This window comes from Mus musculus, chromosome 1 (assembly GCF_000001635.26).
Source record: "Mus musculus strain C57BL/6J chromosome 1, GRCm38.p6 C57BL/6J".
In the NCBI taxonomy this organism is placed as follows: Eukaryota; Metazoa; Chordata; class Mammalia; order Rodentia; family Muridae; genus Mus; species Mus musculus.
Window position 1 is genome coordinate 16,641,026 of NC_000067.6, and position 16,486 is coordinate 16,657,511.

At 41.1% G+C, this 16,486-nt stretch overlaps 1 protein-coding gene across 13 annotated transcripts; it reads right to left on the bottom strand.

Moving 5' to 3' along the window:
* Window positions 1-699: 699 nt before the first annotated feature.
* On the bottom strand, window positions 700-16,403 carry Eloc (elongin C). Of its 13 annotated transcripts, XM_006495558.3 has the most exons (6): window positions 15,797-15,890; window positions 15,271-15,434; window positions 6,930-6,982; window positions 5,963-6,028; window positions 4,661-4,804; window positions 700-2,453 (listed from the first exon to the last, which is right to left on the bottom strand). In XM_006495558.3, exons 3-6 carry the CDS (start codon window positions 6,931-6,933, stop codon window positions 2,263-2,265), a joined length of 405 nt encoding a protein of 134 aa, XP_006495621.1. In that variant the 5' UTR covers window positions 6,934-6,982; window positions 15,271-15,434; window positions 15,797-15,890; the 3' UTR covers window positions 700-2,262. The 13 variants fall into 13 exon arrangements, with proteins under 13 accessions (XP_006495621.1, NP_001297399.1, XP_011236705.1 ...); NM_001310470.1 differs by lacking the exons at window positions 15,271-15,434; window positions 15,797-15,890 and adding an exon at window positions 15,967-16,094; XM_011238403.2 differs by lacking the exon at window positions 15,271-15,434 and having other exon boundaries at window positions 15,887-15,965.
* Window positions 16,404-16,486: the final 83 nt, after the last annotated feature.

The window sequence follows — 16,486 nt, forward strand, 5'->3', positions numbered from 1 at the left end:
ATTTATAATAAAGATCTACCACAAATCATCCACAGAAGAGTTCTTCCTGTTTTTGTGAGTTTCATGTACCTGAATTTAGTATCAACAAGAATATATAAAAGTAAGGAATTTGATTGAATACAAGAAAAACATCCAGGGGCTGGAGAGATGGCTCAGTGGTTAAGAGTACTGACTGCTCTTCCAGAGGTCCTGAGTTCAATTCCCAGCAACCACGTGGTGACTCAATCACCTGTAATGCGATCTGATGCCCTCTTCTGATGTCTGAAGAGAGCAACGGTGTACCCATAATAAAATGAAAAACATCCAACTTGAAAAGCATAACTTAATTCAGTGCAAAGAAATTGGTTTGTGTGTGTGTGTGTGTGTGTGTGTGTGTGTATGTGTGTGTGTGTGCTGGGGACTGAACTGAGGGGCCTTGAATATTTGGGCCAAGTGCTGGTCCACTAACCTCCAGGCTCCAAAATGAATTACTGAAGAAAATATAATTTTATGCTATTAGTTTCTATTTAAAAAAATGGGAAGATTACATGTAATTTATAAATAATAATTACTAAGTATCAGAAAACTATTGACATCTTGATGTTTTATAAAACCACCTTAAACTGAACCAAACTAATTTCATGGCAAGACACCCTGCAGCAGTATCCGGCTTTCATGTAAAGGAGACAATGCTAAAGAGTAAAGACCAAGTGCTGATCGTACCTTTTCAGTCAATACAGCCTTTATTAACACAATGCACCATTTTCTGTACCATATACAAATTTGCCTAGTGTGCTGCAATTTTCATGTCCTGAAGTTAAGGTTATTTTTGGATCTAACAGAGTAACCTACAAAAACTGGCTCAAGCTAACTTTCCTTGCTAGCTATTGCCTTTGGACCTTTGGAGCTTGTAGAAAGGGCAAATATAAGTTTCATAGAGCCTAACCAACCAGAGGGCCTTGTCATAGTGGCACTACCACTGAGCTCCAAATACTTGCAGCCTGAAACACAATTCCTGTACACTCATCACAATTGCACTAAGCTATGGCCAGCATGTCTTGAAACATTACTAAAAATAACCAATTTACACCAATTTCCATTTCCTGTATGCTGTAAAGTACAATGTGCACTTTTTTAAGAGGAAAAGTTATGACTTCTGTAGCTTTGAAGGCTTGCAGACAGACCTGGGACAGCCACTGGGGGCAACCATATCTCACCATCTCATTCACTTCAGTGCTCTCCATGCCAAGGCAGAGATCTGGCCAGATTCAGATGTTCTGTGTGCTCGGCTTAAAGGCTGAATTACCTCATGAGTGTGACTTCAGAAGACTCATGGCTTTTAGCGTGGTTGGCTAGAAGATATGCTGGGAGGTATCTTCTGGTGCTATGTCTGAGAGCACTACAGGGCTCTGACCACATCCTTCCACTACTATTTTTATAGCATTCCTGTAATGCAGGAAGACTAGATAGAAGAGCTCAGCACATCTAGACTCAAAGTTTAGATCAAGCTCATGAAGTGTTGTAGACACATTTCAACACCATAAGTGCTACCCCAAGAGACCATGAAGAACGGAAACTTGAGAAATCCTAAGGCTAGCAGAATCATGTTTCAGATTATTCAAACACAATGCACATAACTTTTAAGTCATTCACTTGACTAGATAGCTACAGTTCAGTTACTACTCTTAAAAGATATACCTGGTTAGCTTCCAAAATTGCTTTTAAATAACTTGAGTTGTGGCAATAAACAAAACACAAGATGCACTTAAACAATACTGCAGTTTATAAAAAAACACATAAGAAATTTCAACTCTTATTCTTTGAGTTACAAAAATCAAGGTTTGGCTAAGTTATAAACATGTTTTCCATGTAATTATTTGCATAACTCTAGTAATGCTCAGTGGCATAAGATCAGAACTGGTTCTTAAAAAAACACTAGAAACATAAAAAGCCCCTGTATTTACCTGTAGAATATATTCATTTACGTTTATATTCCAGGATTTGCTCTATCAGTTATAATTTTAAAGGTCATATCCAGGAGAAAGCAAACCATCTATAAACTGGCATTATTTATTTATTTTTTGACTTGTGAAATGTCCTTAATTTGTTGATGTAGCAAACAAATTTCAACTCTGCTATGCAAATGACAGAAGGAATCTGCTCGGCAATTAGCTTTACAGCTCAATTTCATACAGGCAACATGCTATATGTGAAAAAATTACTAACTGAACTACAGGTATTAAATACTGAAAAAAATTAACAGTTTATTATAATTTATTTTATTTAACAATCTAGGAAGTTTGCAGCCATCAGCAGTTCCAGTGCAATTTCAGGTGCAATTGGGAATTCAGGAATTTCAGTGGAGCTGTTAGTATAGCGGACCTTGTAGGTAAAATACATGCACACTTTTGATAGCACATGTGAGGGGATCTCTCTAAAATTGACCTCGTTGGTTTCATTCTCAGCAAACTGACCTGCAAAACAGAAGAGTTTTATATATGTTAGGGCTGCACAGTGCCTTTTATTATTCAAGGTCAACATAAGTCCAACTCCCTCAGAATGTGATTGTACTTGAAGGTGGGATATTTCATTTAAATTATGTTAAAACAAAGTCTCTATCTAGGACAGTAGTACAATACAACTGGCATCCTCATCAGAAGACTAGACAGAGCGGAGAGAAGAGGATGTGAAAAGACAAAGAAAGAGACCATTATTCAAAGGAGACAAACCAACACTGCCAAATATCTAAAGTTTGACACTTTAGATGTAGGAAAAGTTCTCCACTCTTAAGCTATGCAGTACATACAGGATGGCACTTTGTGAGGCAGAAAGCTAATGTTAAAAGGACAATTGATTATCTACCCAAATCTTTAAAACTAAAACAGCAGCTAGGTATAGTGGCACACGCCTGTAACCTCAACAGTTAAGGCTAGGCAGGATGACTGACCGGAGGCTGACTCAGACAGTTTAGCTAAATCTAGGCTCAAAAAAATAAAACCAAACAATTCACCATAATGTGATTTCTTTGTAAGACACCTAATTCTGAACTAATGCTTTATGAAGCAGTTTCCAGTAGTGCCTCAAAATGTCTTGGCAATCTACATATTTAGAACATTGGCCTTAACACAAATAGAGACAATATTCTTTTCTTAAACAGGGTTTCACTACTGTGTAGCCTTGCCTGCCCTAGAACTCACTCTGTAGACTAACCTGGCCTTAAACTTGCATTTAGTTTTCATAATTGTGTGACCCCCACCCCACCCCACCCCATCTAGTTCCAAGATATCTCATCATGCTATAGAAGAGCCAGCACCATTAAGCACTTTATTCCCCTGCGTAGCTCTGACTATCCTGGAACAGAGATCTGCCTGCCTCTGTCTCCTGGGTGCTGAGACTACAGGTGTGTGCTACTTCAAAGGTGGAGGGAGGAAAAAGATAATTAGTGTGCACGTACAAGAATCTTGAATACATGCAAATGGTCAGCAAATGCATGAATTGGCGTTCGATATGAGTAGTTACAAAAAAAAAATACAAATACAAAATTTAAAAGACAGTAATGAGCAAAAAGACAGCTCAGCATCAGCGTGCACTGTTGTTGCAGAGTGTGGGTTTGGTTCCCAGCACTCCACTGGCCCAAGCACCCATGACTCTGGTTCTAGGGGATCTGATGCTCTCTTCTGGCTCTACAAGCTCTTATATACATGTGATACATATAAACTGATACAGATACATTCTATAGATATAATAAACTACAAGAAAAAAAAGACAAATCCTAGTCAGGGTGTTTTATAAAATGGAAGACTAGTATGCGGTCAAACAACAAAAAAGAAAACAATTGCACCTCTTCAGATACACTTCAGTGGCTCCTCCAAAACACAATGAACATATGGCAACCAGTTCTTCAGAGCAACAGAACAGAACTGAATGCTGGTGTTTTAAATAGGCACTCACACATATATCTACAACAGCACTGTTTAGGATAGACACAGAATGTTCTATCAACTGTGATGAGCAGAGAAACACAATGTAGCGTATTCCTAACAGAAGGTCAAATACTGTATGGATCCAGAGTAGGGACAACAGAAAACAGATTGGGCACAGATAAAGCTGAATGAATAGATACAGAGTTTCCTTTTTTCTGGAGAAATAAATAAAAAAAATTTTTAGAACTAGATACTAGTGATGGCTGTACATGATACAGATGTAATAATTGCTGCTGGGTTTGTATGCTTTGAATTATTTTGGACGTTCGAAAATATTTACTTTAAAGAATGCTAAAAGATCAGAGCCAAGTGGTTTGTGTGCGTCTGGTTTGCCTTCTTCCTCTTTGTCCAATGCTAAAATTATAAGGTACCTGGTTATTTTTGTTGGTTTTTTTACATGGATTCTGGAAAGCCTAACTTAGGTCCACATGCCTCTGGCTACCTTATGTATCCAGTCCTTTTTTTTTTTCCTTTTTGGAGAAATGTCTCATCATGCTGTCCAGGCTGGCCTAAGACGCTTAGGTCAGAAGCAATCCTTGCAAAGCTGAGACTACAGGCTTGGACCACTGCAACTACTCTCTCTCTCTCTCTCTCTCTCTCTCTCTCTCTCTCTCTCTCGCCATGCATAGCTAACTTGAAATACATTCATTAGACATTAAAAGGATATATATGAAGGAAACGTCACCGTATTTACCTACCTGGACCACTCAACATAGCCTTTATTGTTCCTGATGTTAGTGCATGTTCTCTTTTTACAATAAATTCATGGCCATCAGAAGATATTAATTTCACATACATAGCATCAGGGCCTTCACAGCCACCATAGGTCTTCTCCTCTCCATCTGAGATAAAGCAGTAAAATTAATGTAGTCATGGTCCATGCTTAGCAGCAGAGCATGTTCTTAGCACACAAGTTTGATTGCTCAGCATGGAAAAGGGAAAAAAAAATCACATTAGAGGTGAGGACAGGTGTGTAGTTGTTGTTCTACTGATGCCACCATTGCCACTGTGCTAGCTTCACTACAATTTTCTGCTAGGGATAATATAATAACAAAATACATGCTTTTGGGGCTGGTGAGATGGCTCAGTGGGTAAGGGCACCCGACTGCTCTTCCGAAGGTCTGAAGTTCAAATCCCAGCAACCACATGGTGGCTCACAACCACCCGTAATGAGATCTGGTGCCCTCTTCTGGTGTATCTGAAGACAACTACAGTGTACTTACATATAATAAATAAATAAATCTTTAAAAAAAAAAAAATACATGCTTTTATATACCTCAAGGTTTTTTCTTGTGTCTTTTGTAATTACCATTATATAAAAGCATTTAAAATCTTATTCTGAAATCTTAGGAAGCTCGACAATGTGGAAGAATCAAGATGATTGTTCTGTTCATCTATAAACATCCACACTCAGAAATCCCTACACAAAGATTAGGATTAAAATCACCATTTCTGTCAAAGATGTTTCATCTGAATCTAAACCCATACAAGACAAATTCCAGTCTTTGAACAAGTAGCTAGCTCCCAAATGCAAGACCTTTTCAAAGGTTACAGGGGCTTGGAGTCCTGGTGTTTTCACACCATGCCCTTTATCCACTGAGATATCGATCTCTCCAGGTCCCTGAAAAGGGTTTGACACTATACAGCTCTTGTAATTATTACAATAAAAGCATGGGAATTCATAAAAATGTAAGCAATTTCTAAACTACTCAAGCTTATAGATTTTTAATGGTTCCTACTAAGATAGAAATAGAGGAGGAGGAGGAACAAGAAGAAAAATCATCCAGTTGGTGGCACATGCCTTTAGTCTCAGCACTTAGGAGGCAGAGGCTGATAGATCTTTGAGTTTGAGGTCAGCCTGGTCTACAGAGTGAGTTCCAGGACAGCCAGGGCTACACAGAGACCCTGTTGAAAAAAAGAGAAAGAGAAAAAGAAAGGGAGAAAGAAGAGGAAGAAAAAGGAAGGAAGGAGGAGGAAGAAAAAGGAAGGAAGAAGATGACCATGACGACGACCACGACGACCACTACCACCACCCTCCTCCTCTTCCTCCTCCAGTTCCAGGGAGTCTGATTAAAAAAGAAGAAGAAGAAAAGGCTAATGTAGGATTAACACACTGAGGCCAGCCTGGCTCAACACTATCTATCTGCTAAGAAGTTCATTTTATGTTTCTCCTATTTTTGCATTCTGTGATACTTGATTGTGATTATCAACTTGACTGGCTTGAGAAATGCCTAATGAAATGTATGTCACATCTATGAACCACCTGTGGATCAAGAAGGCTCTGAATAGCTTAAGCCACTGAAAAGGATCAACCAGGCAAATGTACTTGGGAGCTCTACCTTGTCCTCTCCCTTAATAATGCAGACTAGCAGTTGAGCAGCTCTGCTCGACATGCACTCTCCTTGTTATGATGAATGAAATACCTGAAATTAGGAGCAATACGACCCTTTCAAGTTTTTGCAGGTATTTATCTGATCATACATGGAAAAACCAAATACAACTATTCTGCATTTTATTATTAAAAGTCTCATTATTATTCTTTGGCAGGGGGGGGGGTGGTAGAACTCAAGACAGGGTTTCTTTGTGTAGTCCTGTGTGTCCTAGAACTTACTGTGTAGATCAGGCTGATCTTAGACACAGAAATGTGCTTGCCTCTGCCTTGTGAGTGTTGGGATTGAAGGAGTGTACTATCACAATCTGGTGTAAATGTCTCATCCTTAAGGTATTGACATTACTAATTTTTTAGTAATAGTTACTGTATATTGTTACTGAGATACGGAATAATAAACTATTCATATGAACATTAATTTCACTTTAGCTATTTTCTTGTGATGACTTTAAAAGCCATCCCTTGGTGTTCAAGTGCTCATCTGTGCAATAAAGTCATGTGTGTAGGCCCACAGGCCTAGTTGAGAGGAAAAACCATCTCCCAGGAATTAAACACAAAATTACCTCTGTATAACTTACCCATTATGTTCTGATAAAATTCTATCTGAGCCCAGAGGAACTTTAGTATTTTCCTGGAAAAAAAAAAAGCATACAAAAATTAATGTTGCATTTGCATTTCCCCACACATTTCTATTTACTATATGTTACTGATGCTAGTCATTTCAGGACTCTCCCTCCTTGTAGAAGGTCATAATTCCAACACGCTCTCAGAACTTCAGTAGGGGCATTCCTGGAAGATTATTTAAAAGTAATGACTAAGTAGCAGGAAGATTGCTAGTTTATTAGACAGGCCAGTTTATAGAGGGAAACTTTCAACATCAAACCAAACCCAAGCAAACGCGAAGCTTATGTGGAGGCTCAGGTCTGTGGCTGAGCTCCTGCATCTGCTTGTTATGTACAAGGTCCCACCTTAACTTCCATCCCAGAGTTAACACACACAAGCTGACTGACTGATGGTGCTAGTGCTGAGCAGCTGTAAAGTGACATGTCAAGAATGCATGTCAAAAAGCTCTGCTCATCAAAAATGCACACGTAAACCACAAACACAAACAACTAAAATCCCTACCTAAACTTAAACCCAAGAACCAAAAACCACTGTTTCAAAACGTTCTAGATCACTGCTTTTCCTGCTGAGAATCTGAAGAAACCTGTGGGTCTTATTGTCATCAGAAACAAGTCCCCCGCCCCCCACCCCGTTTCTAAATGGTGGCTTTTAAATTCTTTTATCATGTTATACTCCTATAGTTGTCCAAGCAGCTGACAGTGAGCCTCTAGCTACGTTAAGCTTGCTAGAAGACCAAAGATGGAAGGGAGGGCTTTTCCTAGGCATTGACAACAGAGTGAACTTTAGATAGAATCAGGTACAAGGCTGACTTAAATCTTATTAATTAGCATTTCAATGTTTAATAATGGACAATGAAGTCATGTTAGCTTCTAAAATTAATAGTTCCATGTGCCTTCTTCATGTCAGTGAGCTTCGAAGGCTTCCTTCAGTGGAGTGGGGATTAAAACAAAACAAAACTCCATCCTGCCCGTACACCAAGCAAGCGCTTGCCTGGATGAATGATTATGCAACATGGCGAATTATGTTCCATGCAAAGAAGGTAAGGTTTGTTTGCTCTATTACAAAAGTGTGCACTGCACATGCATTTTTTAGTCTTCTATTCATTCTGTACACAAGGAACTAAAGTTCTGAATTTAACAAGGAAGGGTTAAATACTAAAACCTTTGGGGTAGGTGAGAGATGATGAACAGGAACATCTGCTGTTCTTCCACAGGACCCAGGTTCAAGTCACCCACAATGAGGGCTCACACCTGTTATTCCAATTACATAGGCTCCAAACCCTTTTGACCCCGACAAACAAAACATATGTACACAAAATGTAATTAAAAATGTGTAATTACTAAAAAATTTATGTGAAAAATGCTTCTAAAATTTTTATATTTTTACATATGCAGATGTTTTGTCTACATGTATGTCTGGGTACCATTCATTCCTATGCCTAGTGTCTTTAGAGACCGGAAGAGGGTATTGGGTCCCCTAGAACTGAAGTTACAAGATGGGCGTGACTTTGGAATCTAGCTCAGGTCCTAAGGAACAGTTGCTAGTATTACCACTGAGTCATCTCTCAAGCTCCTATTTTGGGAAATCTTAAATTTACAAAATAAAATGATTCCTACAAAGTCAATTTTTTTTCAGTAATTTCAATAACTTGTACCACTTCTAATATGAGATAAAGGAGAGAAAAGGGCTACCCTGGCAAAGCCCTTACTTAATACCTTGTGGGCTTACTTACTGGTGACCACTGCAGTAATTCCCTTACCTTTCAGATAAACATCTTCTGTAAAAGTAAGTTTCCCAAGAGAGTATCATTCCTCTAAAGTGACTGCATTAGGAGTAGATTTAAAGCCTGATAGATTTCACTTTTTTTTTTCTCTTCAGTTTTTCATGGTAGGTCTTCTCTGTGTAGCCCTGCCTCCTGCAACTTGCTTATAAACCAGGATGGCCTCAAACTCAGATTTGCCTGTCTCTGCCTCCCTAATGTTGGGATTAAAGGCATATAGGGAGGTGGGCAGTGGTGGTGGCACACGCCTTTAATCCCAGCACTTGGGGAGGCAGAGGCAGGTGGATTTCTGAGTTCGAGGCCAGGCTGGCCTACAGAGTGAGTTCCAGGACAGCCAGGGCTATACAGAAAAACCCTGTTATGAAAAAACAAAACAAAAAAGGGCATGTAGGGTGCCATTATGGCCCAGCTTTTGGCTCCTTTTTTTTTTTTTAATAACCTTCTTTCTTTCCCTATTGACACAGGATTTCTCTGTGTAGCCCTGGCTGTCCTGGAACTCAACTCTGTAGACCAGGCTGGCCTCGAACTCACGGATATCCACCTGCCTCCTCCTCTCAAGTGCTGGGATTAAAGGCATGCGCCAGCACTTCCTAAGTGACTTGGTGGAATATTTTTGCCTACAGGTATAGGTGTAGGGGTGTCAGATCCCCTGGGACTAAAATTACAGACAGTTGTGAGTTGCCATGTGGATGCATGGAATTGAACCCAGGTCCTCTGGAATAGTGGCCAGTGCTCTTAAAGCACTGATCCATCTCTCCAGCCCCGAATTTAAAACTTTTTTTTTTTTCTCAAAGACAGCTTTCTCTATACGTACAGAGCAAGTTCTGGTAGTCCTGAACTTGAACTTGCTCTGTAGAACATGTCCTTGACCTCAGCTGCCTTGATTCAACTGCCCTGCCCTGGCTGGGATTAAAGGTGAGCATCACCACACCCAGCCCTAACCTGGCCTTAAATGGCTTTGGTTTTGTTTTAAACTAGCTCCACATGAATCAACTTTGTTTTTTCTTAAGTTGTTGATATAAATTCTTGAAAGGTTCTCTAAAACTTTAAAAACTGTACTCCATGTCTCTTTGTAATAAAAGGCAGTTAAAAATTCCACCCAAACCATCATTTTGTGTTGATATCCTCTTTTCATTTTAAAAATGAAAAATTAAAAATCCTTGACGTCCTTCAAGTGTCAACTTTTCTATTTAGATAATACCCATAGTAAAAACACTAGGTTGTTTATAAACTAGTTGTAGCTAAGCAACCATGCAAAGACCCATTTCAGAAGGCCTTTGGGAAGCAACAATTTCTCTAAAGACTTAATGTAGTAAATCAGGGCCAGCATGCCAGCGACATGAAGTTGAAAGGAGTAAAGGACTCCTACCACCATAGTTATGACATGACATATATGACATGATATATATATGACATGACAAAATATGACATGGTTAAGTGTGAAACTCAAACATCCAGAGACTCATATTTGGAGACAAATCTCAGTTTGAACACACACTTCCTCATGTGCCTGGACTTTTGCCTTTAGGAAGTGCTGAGTCTACAGCACTAATACATATGACAACGCTTTACTTAGTTTTGGTTTTTCGAGACGGGGTTTCTCAGTGTCACCTTGGCTGTCCTAGAACTCACTCTGTAGACCAGGCTGGCCTTGAATTCAGAAATCCGCCTGCCTCTGCCTCCCAAGTGCTGGATTAAAGATGTGCGCCACCACCGCCCGGCTTTACTTAAAATCTTAATAGTAACAGTCAAAGCAGGGTGTGGTGGTATACACCTGTAATCCCATTCAGGCTGCTAAAGCAGAGAATGGGGTTTGAGGCCAACCCAGTCTCAGTACACCAAAGCCAAACCAGAATCAACAAGAACACTAGATAGACTGTCAATAAAACTAGCTGAAATTCTTTGGATAAGTAGATGTTACACAAAAAGAAGCAGATTAGCTGTTCCAAGAAAGTAAATGGGTGGCTACAAACCTTCAACAAAAAATGTATGTGTGAAAAGACTGTGTTTGACCTGGATGACTGAGTGATGAAATTATTTTACTAAGTTGAAAGGAACAATCGATTCCACCAAGTCACTTAGGAAGTGCTGGCAATGCCTTTAATCCCAGCACTTGAGAGGCGGAGGCAGGTGGATCTCCTTGAGTTCGAGGCCAGCCTGGTCTAAAGAGTGAGTTCCAGGACAGCCAGGGCTACACAGAGAAACCCTGTCTGGGGGGGGGGGGGGGGTGCACAACAACTGAGTGTGGTTGAAAACCAGTTTAGAAATCCACTCACCTCACAAACACTACTCTAGAGTATTATGCCACATGCTATCCTATGTACAGGGGACAAAACACAACAAAGATTTTAACCTCATGGAAAAAAAAATGACAGTGACAAGCCCAGCTTCATGGAGCATTAATGAAACCCTAGCTCTTGAGATGGAGGCAGAATTACCAAGAGTTTAAGGTCTGCTAAGAGTACACTGAGAGTTATTACGTCAACTACCACCCCCACCCAAAAGGAGGTGTGTATCGATCAGAAAACCAAATTGTGTATAATGGAAGAAGTTCTATGGGGAAATAAGTACAGGAAAGTGGGCAGGGAATGAAGAGAGGAGAAAGAGGTTGTATTTCAAGGTTGTGAAGAGAAGTCTCACTAACACTGGACAGAAGTCTGAAGGCAGTGAGGCAGGGATATATGGTCCAAGAACCCTTTCAGAGGGAGAACAGCACATCCAGGAGAGAAGCGGGAAGAGGAGGCCAGAGATTAGGCACCAGGGTCTTATCAGGCACAAGAGTGATTGACAAGGAGCACATGTAGAGACAGGAGCAGTGACTGGTCTTCCCCAGAACCTGAATCGATTTCTAGCACCCACAGAGCAGCTTAAAATTGTTAGTAACTACACATAAAATAGATTTTTAAAAAGTAGGCTGGCGAGATAGCTCTTCCGAAGGTCCTGAGTTCAAATCCCAGCAACCACATGGTGGCTCACAACCACCCGTAATGATATCTGACTCCTCCTTCTGGTGTGTCAGAAGACAGCTACAGTGTACTTATGATAAATAAATCTTTGGGTTGGAGCAAGTGGGCGGAGTGACCCGAGCAAGCAGAGGTCCTAAAAATTCAATTCCCAACAACCACATAACCAAATGAAGGCTCACAGCTACAGTGTACTCACATACATAAAATAACTAAATCTTAAAAAAAAAATAAAATCCTGGTAGAGCTGGAGAGATGGCTCGGCACATACAGCATTTACAGGACCTGAGTCTGGTTCTTAGTATGCACAGCAGCTGGCTTCACAGCCATGTGCAACTCCAGTTCCAGATGGGTCAGATATCCCCTGACCTCAGCAGGCACTTGCACTCACACAGACGTACACACAACAACTTAAAGAAACCTAAAAGAATTTTGGAGAATGAATTGATATACAAAACACTTAGAATGATGCCTAGTACACAGTGAATGAATACATTAAACTTTTATGATCCTATATCCTAATTGGAAGTCTATGTGTCATGATGGGAGTGAACAAGTCATCCTGGTTTCAGTGGCAGAAGTCAGGAACAAAATAAACATCACTATACCATCCTCCAGTATCCTTGTGCTGCGCTGCGCTGCTGGGAGCAGCACACTGTGAGGGTCAGACAGTAAACATATGCTTATCAGTCTCTAAAGTCTGTTACGACTACATCTCCACAACTACTGTTAAGTCAGTCACAGACAAGATAGAAACTAGTGAATGTGGCTATGTTCCTGTAAAACCTTATAGAAGCAGACTTTACAAAGACCACATTACAAACTAGTATTTTGCCTGAATTATACATATGTACCATGTGCATTGAAGAGCCAGAAGAGGGACCCACTAGAATGGTTCCAAGCACCTACATGGTGGTTCACAACTGTCCTAACTCCCATTCCAGGAGAGTTAACACGCTCTTCTAGCTTCTGTGGACATTAAGCAAACACATATCTGCAGGCAAAACACTCATACACATAAAATAAAAGTAAATGTTCAATAAGTTAAAGGTCCCAGAGCCTTGCATGTTCTAAAATCTGTCTGCTTCATCCCTATTCTATCACCAATCTTCAAGAAACCCCTCCCAATTCTGAGCTAGGTCTTGGCTGTCCTTGCACTATGTAGATCAAGCAAACAGCCCTAAACTCAAGATATTCTTCCTATCTCTGCTGGGATGAAAAGTGTTTAAGGCTTTGGAAGAGGCTCATAATCAAGCAAGACACAGGTCTAAGATCCTAACACGGGAAAGCTGAGAAAAGAGAACCAGGTCAAAGACCTGCCTGGTCTACCAAGGTGAGACTCTGCCCCAAACATAAAAATCAAAGCAGTACATTAAATTTCACCTGCTTTCTTTGATCAATCTAACACTACCCATTTGATATTTTCCAGTTTAAATATTTAAATATCATCTAAAAGATACAGTTCCCATTTTGTCCTCCCTAGTTCTATACCTACTCTGAGTGCCAGTCAGAAACATCTAATTTGTCTTCTTAGATCAGGCTGGCCTCAAACTCACAGATCCACCTCTGTGATTAAGATGTGGGCATGCTCTGCAGATCCTGTCTTACTGAGTTATCAAGCTAAGTCCCACAGAGAACTCCTGATAAACCTGTCAGAAACCAATGTTCCCTCCCTTCTGTCTTCTGACTTCAGTAAATGGCACTACTGTTCACAAGGTGATTAGCAAAGGCAAAAGCTTTTTTTTTCCTGTTCTAGGAATGAAAGACAAGATTTGGTTTTAATTTATATTTCAAATCAGATGACGTTCTACCGATTTGAACTCTACATCTTTAGATCAAGCTAACTGTATTTTAAATGGACTATTTTTTTAAGCTACTACACCTGAGCATGGTGGTGTACACCTTAAACCCCAGCACTCAAGAAGCAGAGGTAGTTGGATCTGAGTTCTGGGCCAGCCAGGTCCACAAAGTGAGTGCCAGGTCAGGCAGGGCTGGCTATAACCTTATCTGGCATATGTTCCAAGCATTTGTGTCCTTGGAATTTCCTGACTAGGTCAAGTTCACTCACACTTTAAGGCCCTTGCGTTTGCAGTGACTGCTGTGGGAAGCTCTTCCTTTAAACCTCCCTATGATGTTTCTAGCTCAAACATCAAATCCCAAGGGTCTTTCCCTGTCCAAGGTCTTATTGATGTATCCCCTCCCCCCACTTTCTTTTTTATTGAGGGAGAGTCAACAGGGCTTTACTGGACCTCTTGGTTGACCTGGAACTCTTGTCAATCCTTTGCTTGTTTGAGCTTCCTGAATATTCTGAATAAAGGTTTACAGGTTTCTGACATCATGCCTATTTCTACACCAAAAACTGTGTGTGTAAATTTTCAAGTATTGGATGTCTTTGTCTTACTGTACTTAGTAAACTATCAAAGCATTTGGAGTCTATTAACATATCAAAGCATACATGCAAAGACTTTCCTATTACATTCCAATCTGACATACACCCCTGCACAAAACCCCAATCTTTCCCTGAAGCAATAAGACGAAGATCTGCGCAATTTCTTAAGAACTTAGTATACAGAGAAGTAAACTATCACCTTGCTTCTATACCATTGCCTATGTACACTGCAGCATTCCTATCTTATCTAGCAATGAAGCAGATTTTCTCCATTTGAAATAGATACCATCTGGGTGTGGTGATCTACTCCTTCAATCCCAGTGCTTGGAAGCCAGAGGCATACGGGCCATGCAAGTATACATGGTCGAGTTTCAGGCTAGCAAGGGCTACAAGTCTCAAAAAAGAAATGGATTTTTTTAAAAAATAGCATTATGAGGTAATAAACCAACATTTCTTGTGTGTGTGTGTGTGATGCTGGAGAACCAGCCCAGGGTCTCTGGACATTAGGCAAACATGCTACATCAAATTACCGACCCAGTCTGGTAATTAGAGAAATATCATATGAAGGATGAGAAGCCATTTATAAATTAAATAGGGGGATGAAGATATGGAGTAGTGGCACACAAGAGTGCGGACTCAGTGTAGTTGAGGTCCAAGGTTAATCCAAGCAAGTTGAAAAGATAAGAGCCAGCATGGCGGCTACACCTTTAAAACTAACAACTGGGAGATAGGCCTGGTGGGCCACACATTTAGACCAGACGAGTTACTGAGTACAACTTCCATGTCATCCAAGAGTACTCAAAAAATTGATAAATAGAAATATAGAAACCCCAAATTACTATAAATTAACAAACATCCATGATATAAAACCACAACAGTTTACTCATCACTGAAGATTAAATCCACTTGTGAACTTCGACGGCTTAATAACACATAATATAAACGAGATCAAGTATTTACCATCTTAGACCACTTAACAGAAAATAAAATTCAATTTGGGACTAAGAAGCAGATCTGGTAGTATGGACCAAGTTGTAAAACTATTTCAATTGCTTTCTACACTAGAAAGTGCAGAGTAGGCATGCTTGCACTAAATGACAAAACTTTCATGCTCACAAAACTGAAGAGTTCCTTAAGGGAAACTAAATAAATGGGCACTGTACCTGGCACTAGATAACTCCTTTCAGGCAAAAATGAGAGGTAGATAGATGCACAAATGAGCCAATGTACCCAGCCAGGCAGAAATTACCCAAGTTGTCCAGAAGGTAAACTTTCTTTCAGGGTCCTATAGCTTAAAGCGGCGAGGGCTCTCTCCTGGGTCTAGCGACTGATTTTAACAGTAAAACAAATACAAGCGCACATGAGGTAGGCAAAACGGAAAAGCGATCCGGCTGCCATGCTCTTAACTCCACCCTCCCCGCGCTCAGCCTGGAGGAGGCCCAGCCAGCCCGCACCTCCTGTCCTCTCCCCTTTCCAGACCCACCGAGCTGAGCTAGTTAAGGTCCCGCCAAACTCCTCTCCCCTCCCCCAAGCCAGGAGCTGGGGAGGCCGGAGAGACTCAGAGCTTCCGTTCCTTCCCCGCCCAGACGGGAAGGGGTGAGCAGAGGGATAACTAAAGCATCCAGTCCCAGCCGCACTAACTCTCCTAGCGAAATCAGATCCCGATTCCCACCATAGCCCGACACTCACTAGCCAGTCCCGCAGCTACCGCAGCCGTAACCCCACGTACCGCCACAGCCCCTATTCAGGGCCGCCCCCCTCCCACCCCCAGCGGCCTACCCCTGTGGGTTCCGGGGCACAGAAAGGAATTACTTCCGTCGCGTCACAGCCGCTTTCTGTAACGCGCGGGAGACTGGTACCTGGCAAGGCCGAGACGCGATCTGCCGGTAACTTGCGTCTGGAGGAAGTGCGTTGTGGGCAGTAAAACAGGCCCATTTAAGAGACATCGCTACCAAATCCCAACCAATGAGATGCTAGGACTTCTTGGTTCCCAGAATGCAGCGCCATCCGGATCCAATTTCTGCCGAGAAAAGCTGAGCCGGCGAGGCAGCAGTGCATTCTGGGATATGTAGTTTCTTACAAGGTTTCGGCTAGTGTTTGGTCCGAAGTGACACTGCATCTTGGGACTTGTGGTTTTCTGTGTAGCGCTGAAATTTTTGATGTCTTTAAAGCTTGTCTCAACCTCTTTGTTTAAAGTAATACACATCAACGGGCATCTTAACAAGCTCCCAATGTGTTTGCCTCATTTCCTCTCTTCCCGATATAGGTCAGTGTTTACTGAAATATGCCACGCCCACCCGTCCAGTTCTCGCTGCCTATCACCATTACTTAAATCAGGGCCCATTATTTCTGCTCCTCACCTCCCCAGTTCCACGCCCC

Bases quoted from the DNA above. Each gene is read 5' to 3' on its own strand.
- Eloc (NM_001310470.1), bottom strand. The intron at 4,805-5,962 runs GTCATCTTCTTC...GCTTTATCTCAG, and splicing joins TCGTCGTGGTCGTCGTCATG to ATGGAGAGGAGAAGACCTAT. The intron at 2,454-4,660 runs GTAGGTAAATAC...TCTGTTTTGCAG, and splicing joins GGCTATGTTGAGTGGTCCAG to GTCAGTTTGCTGAGAATGAA.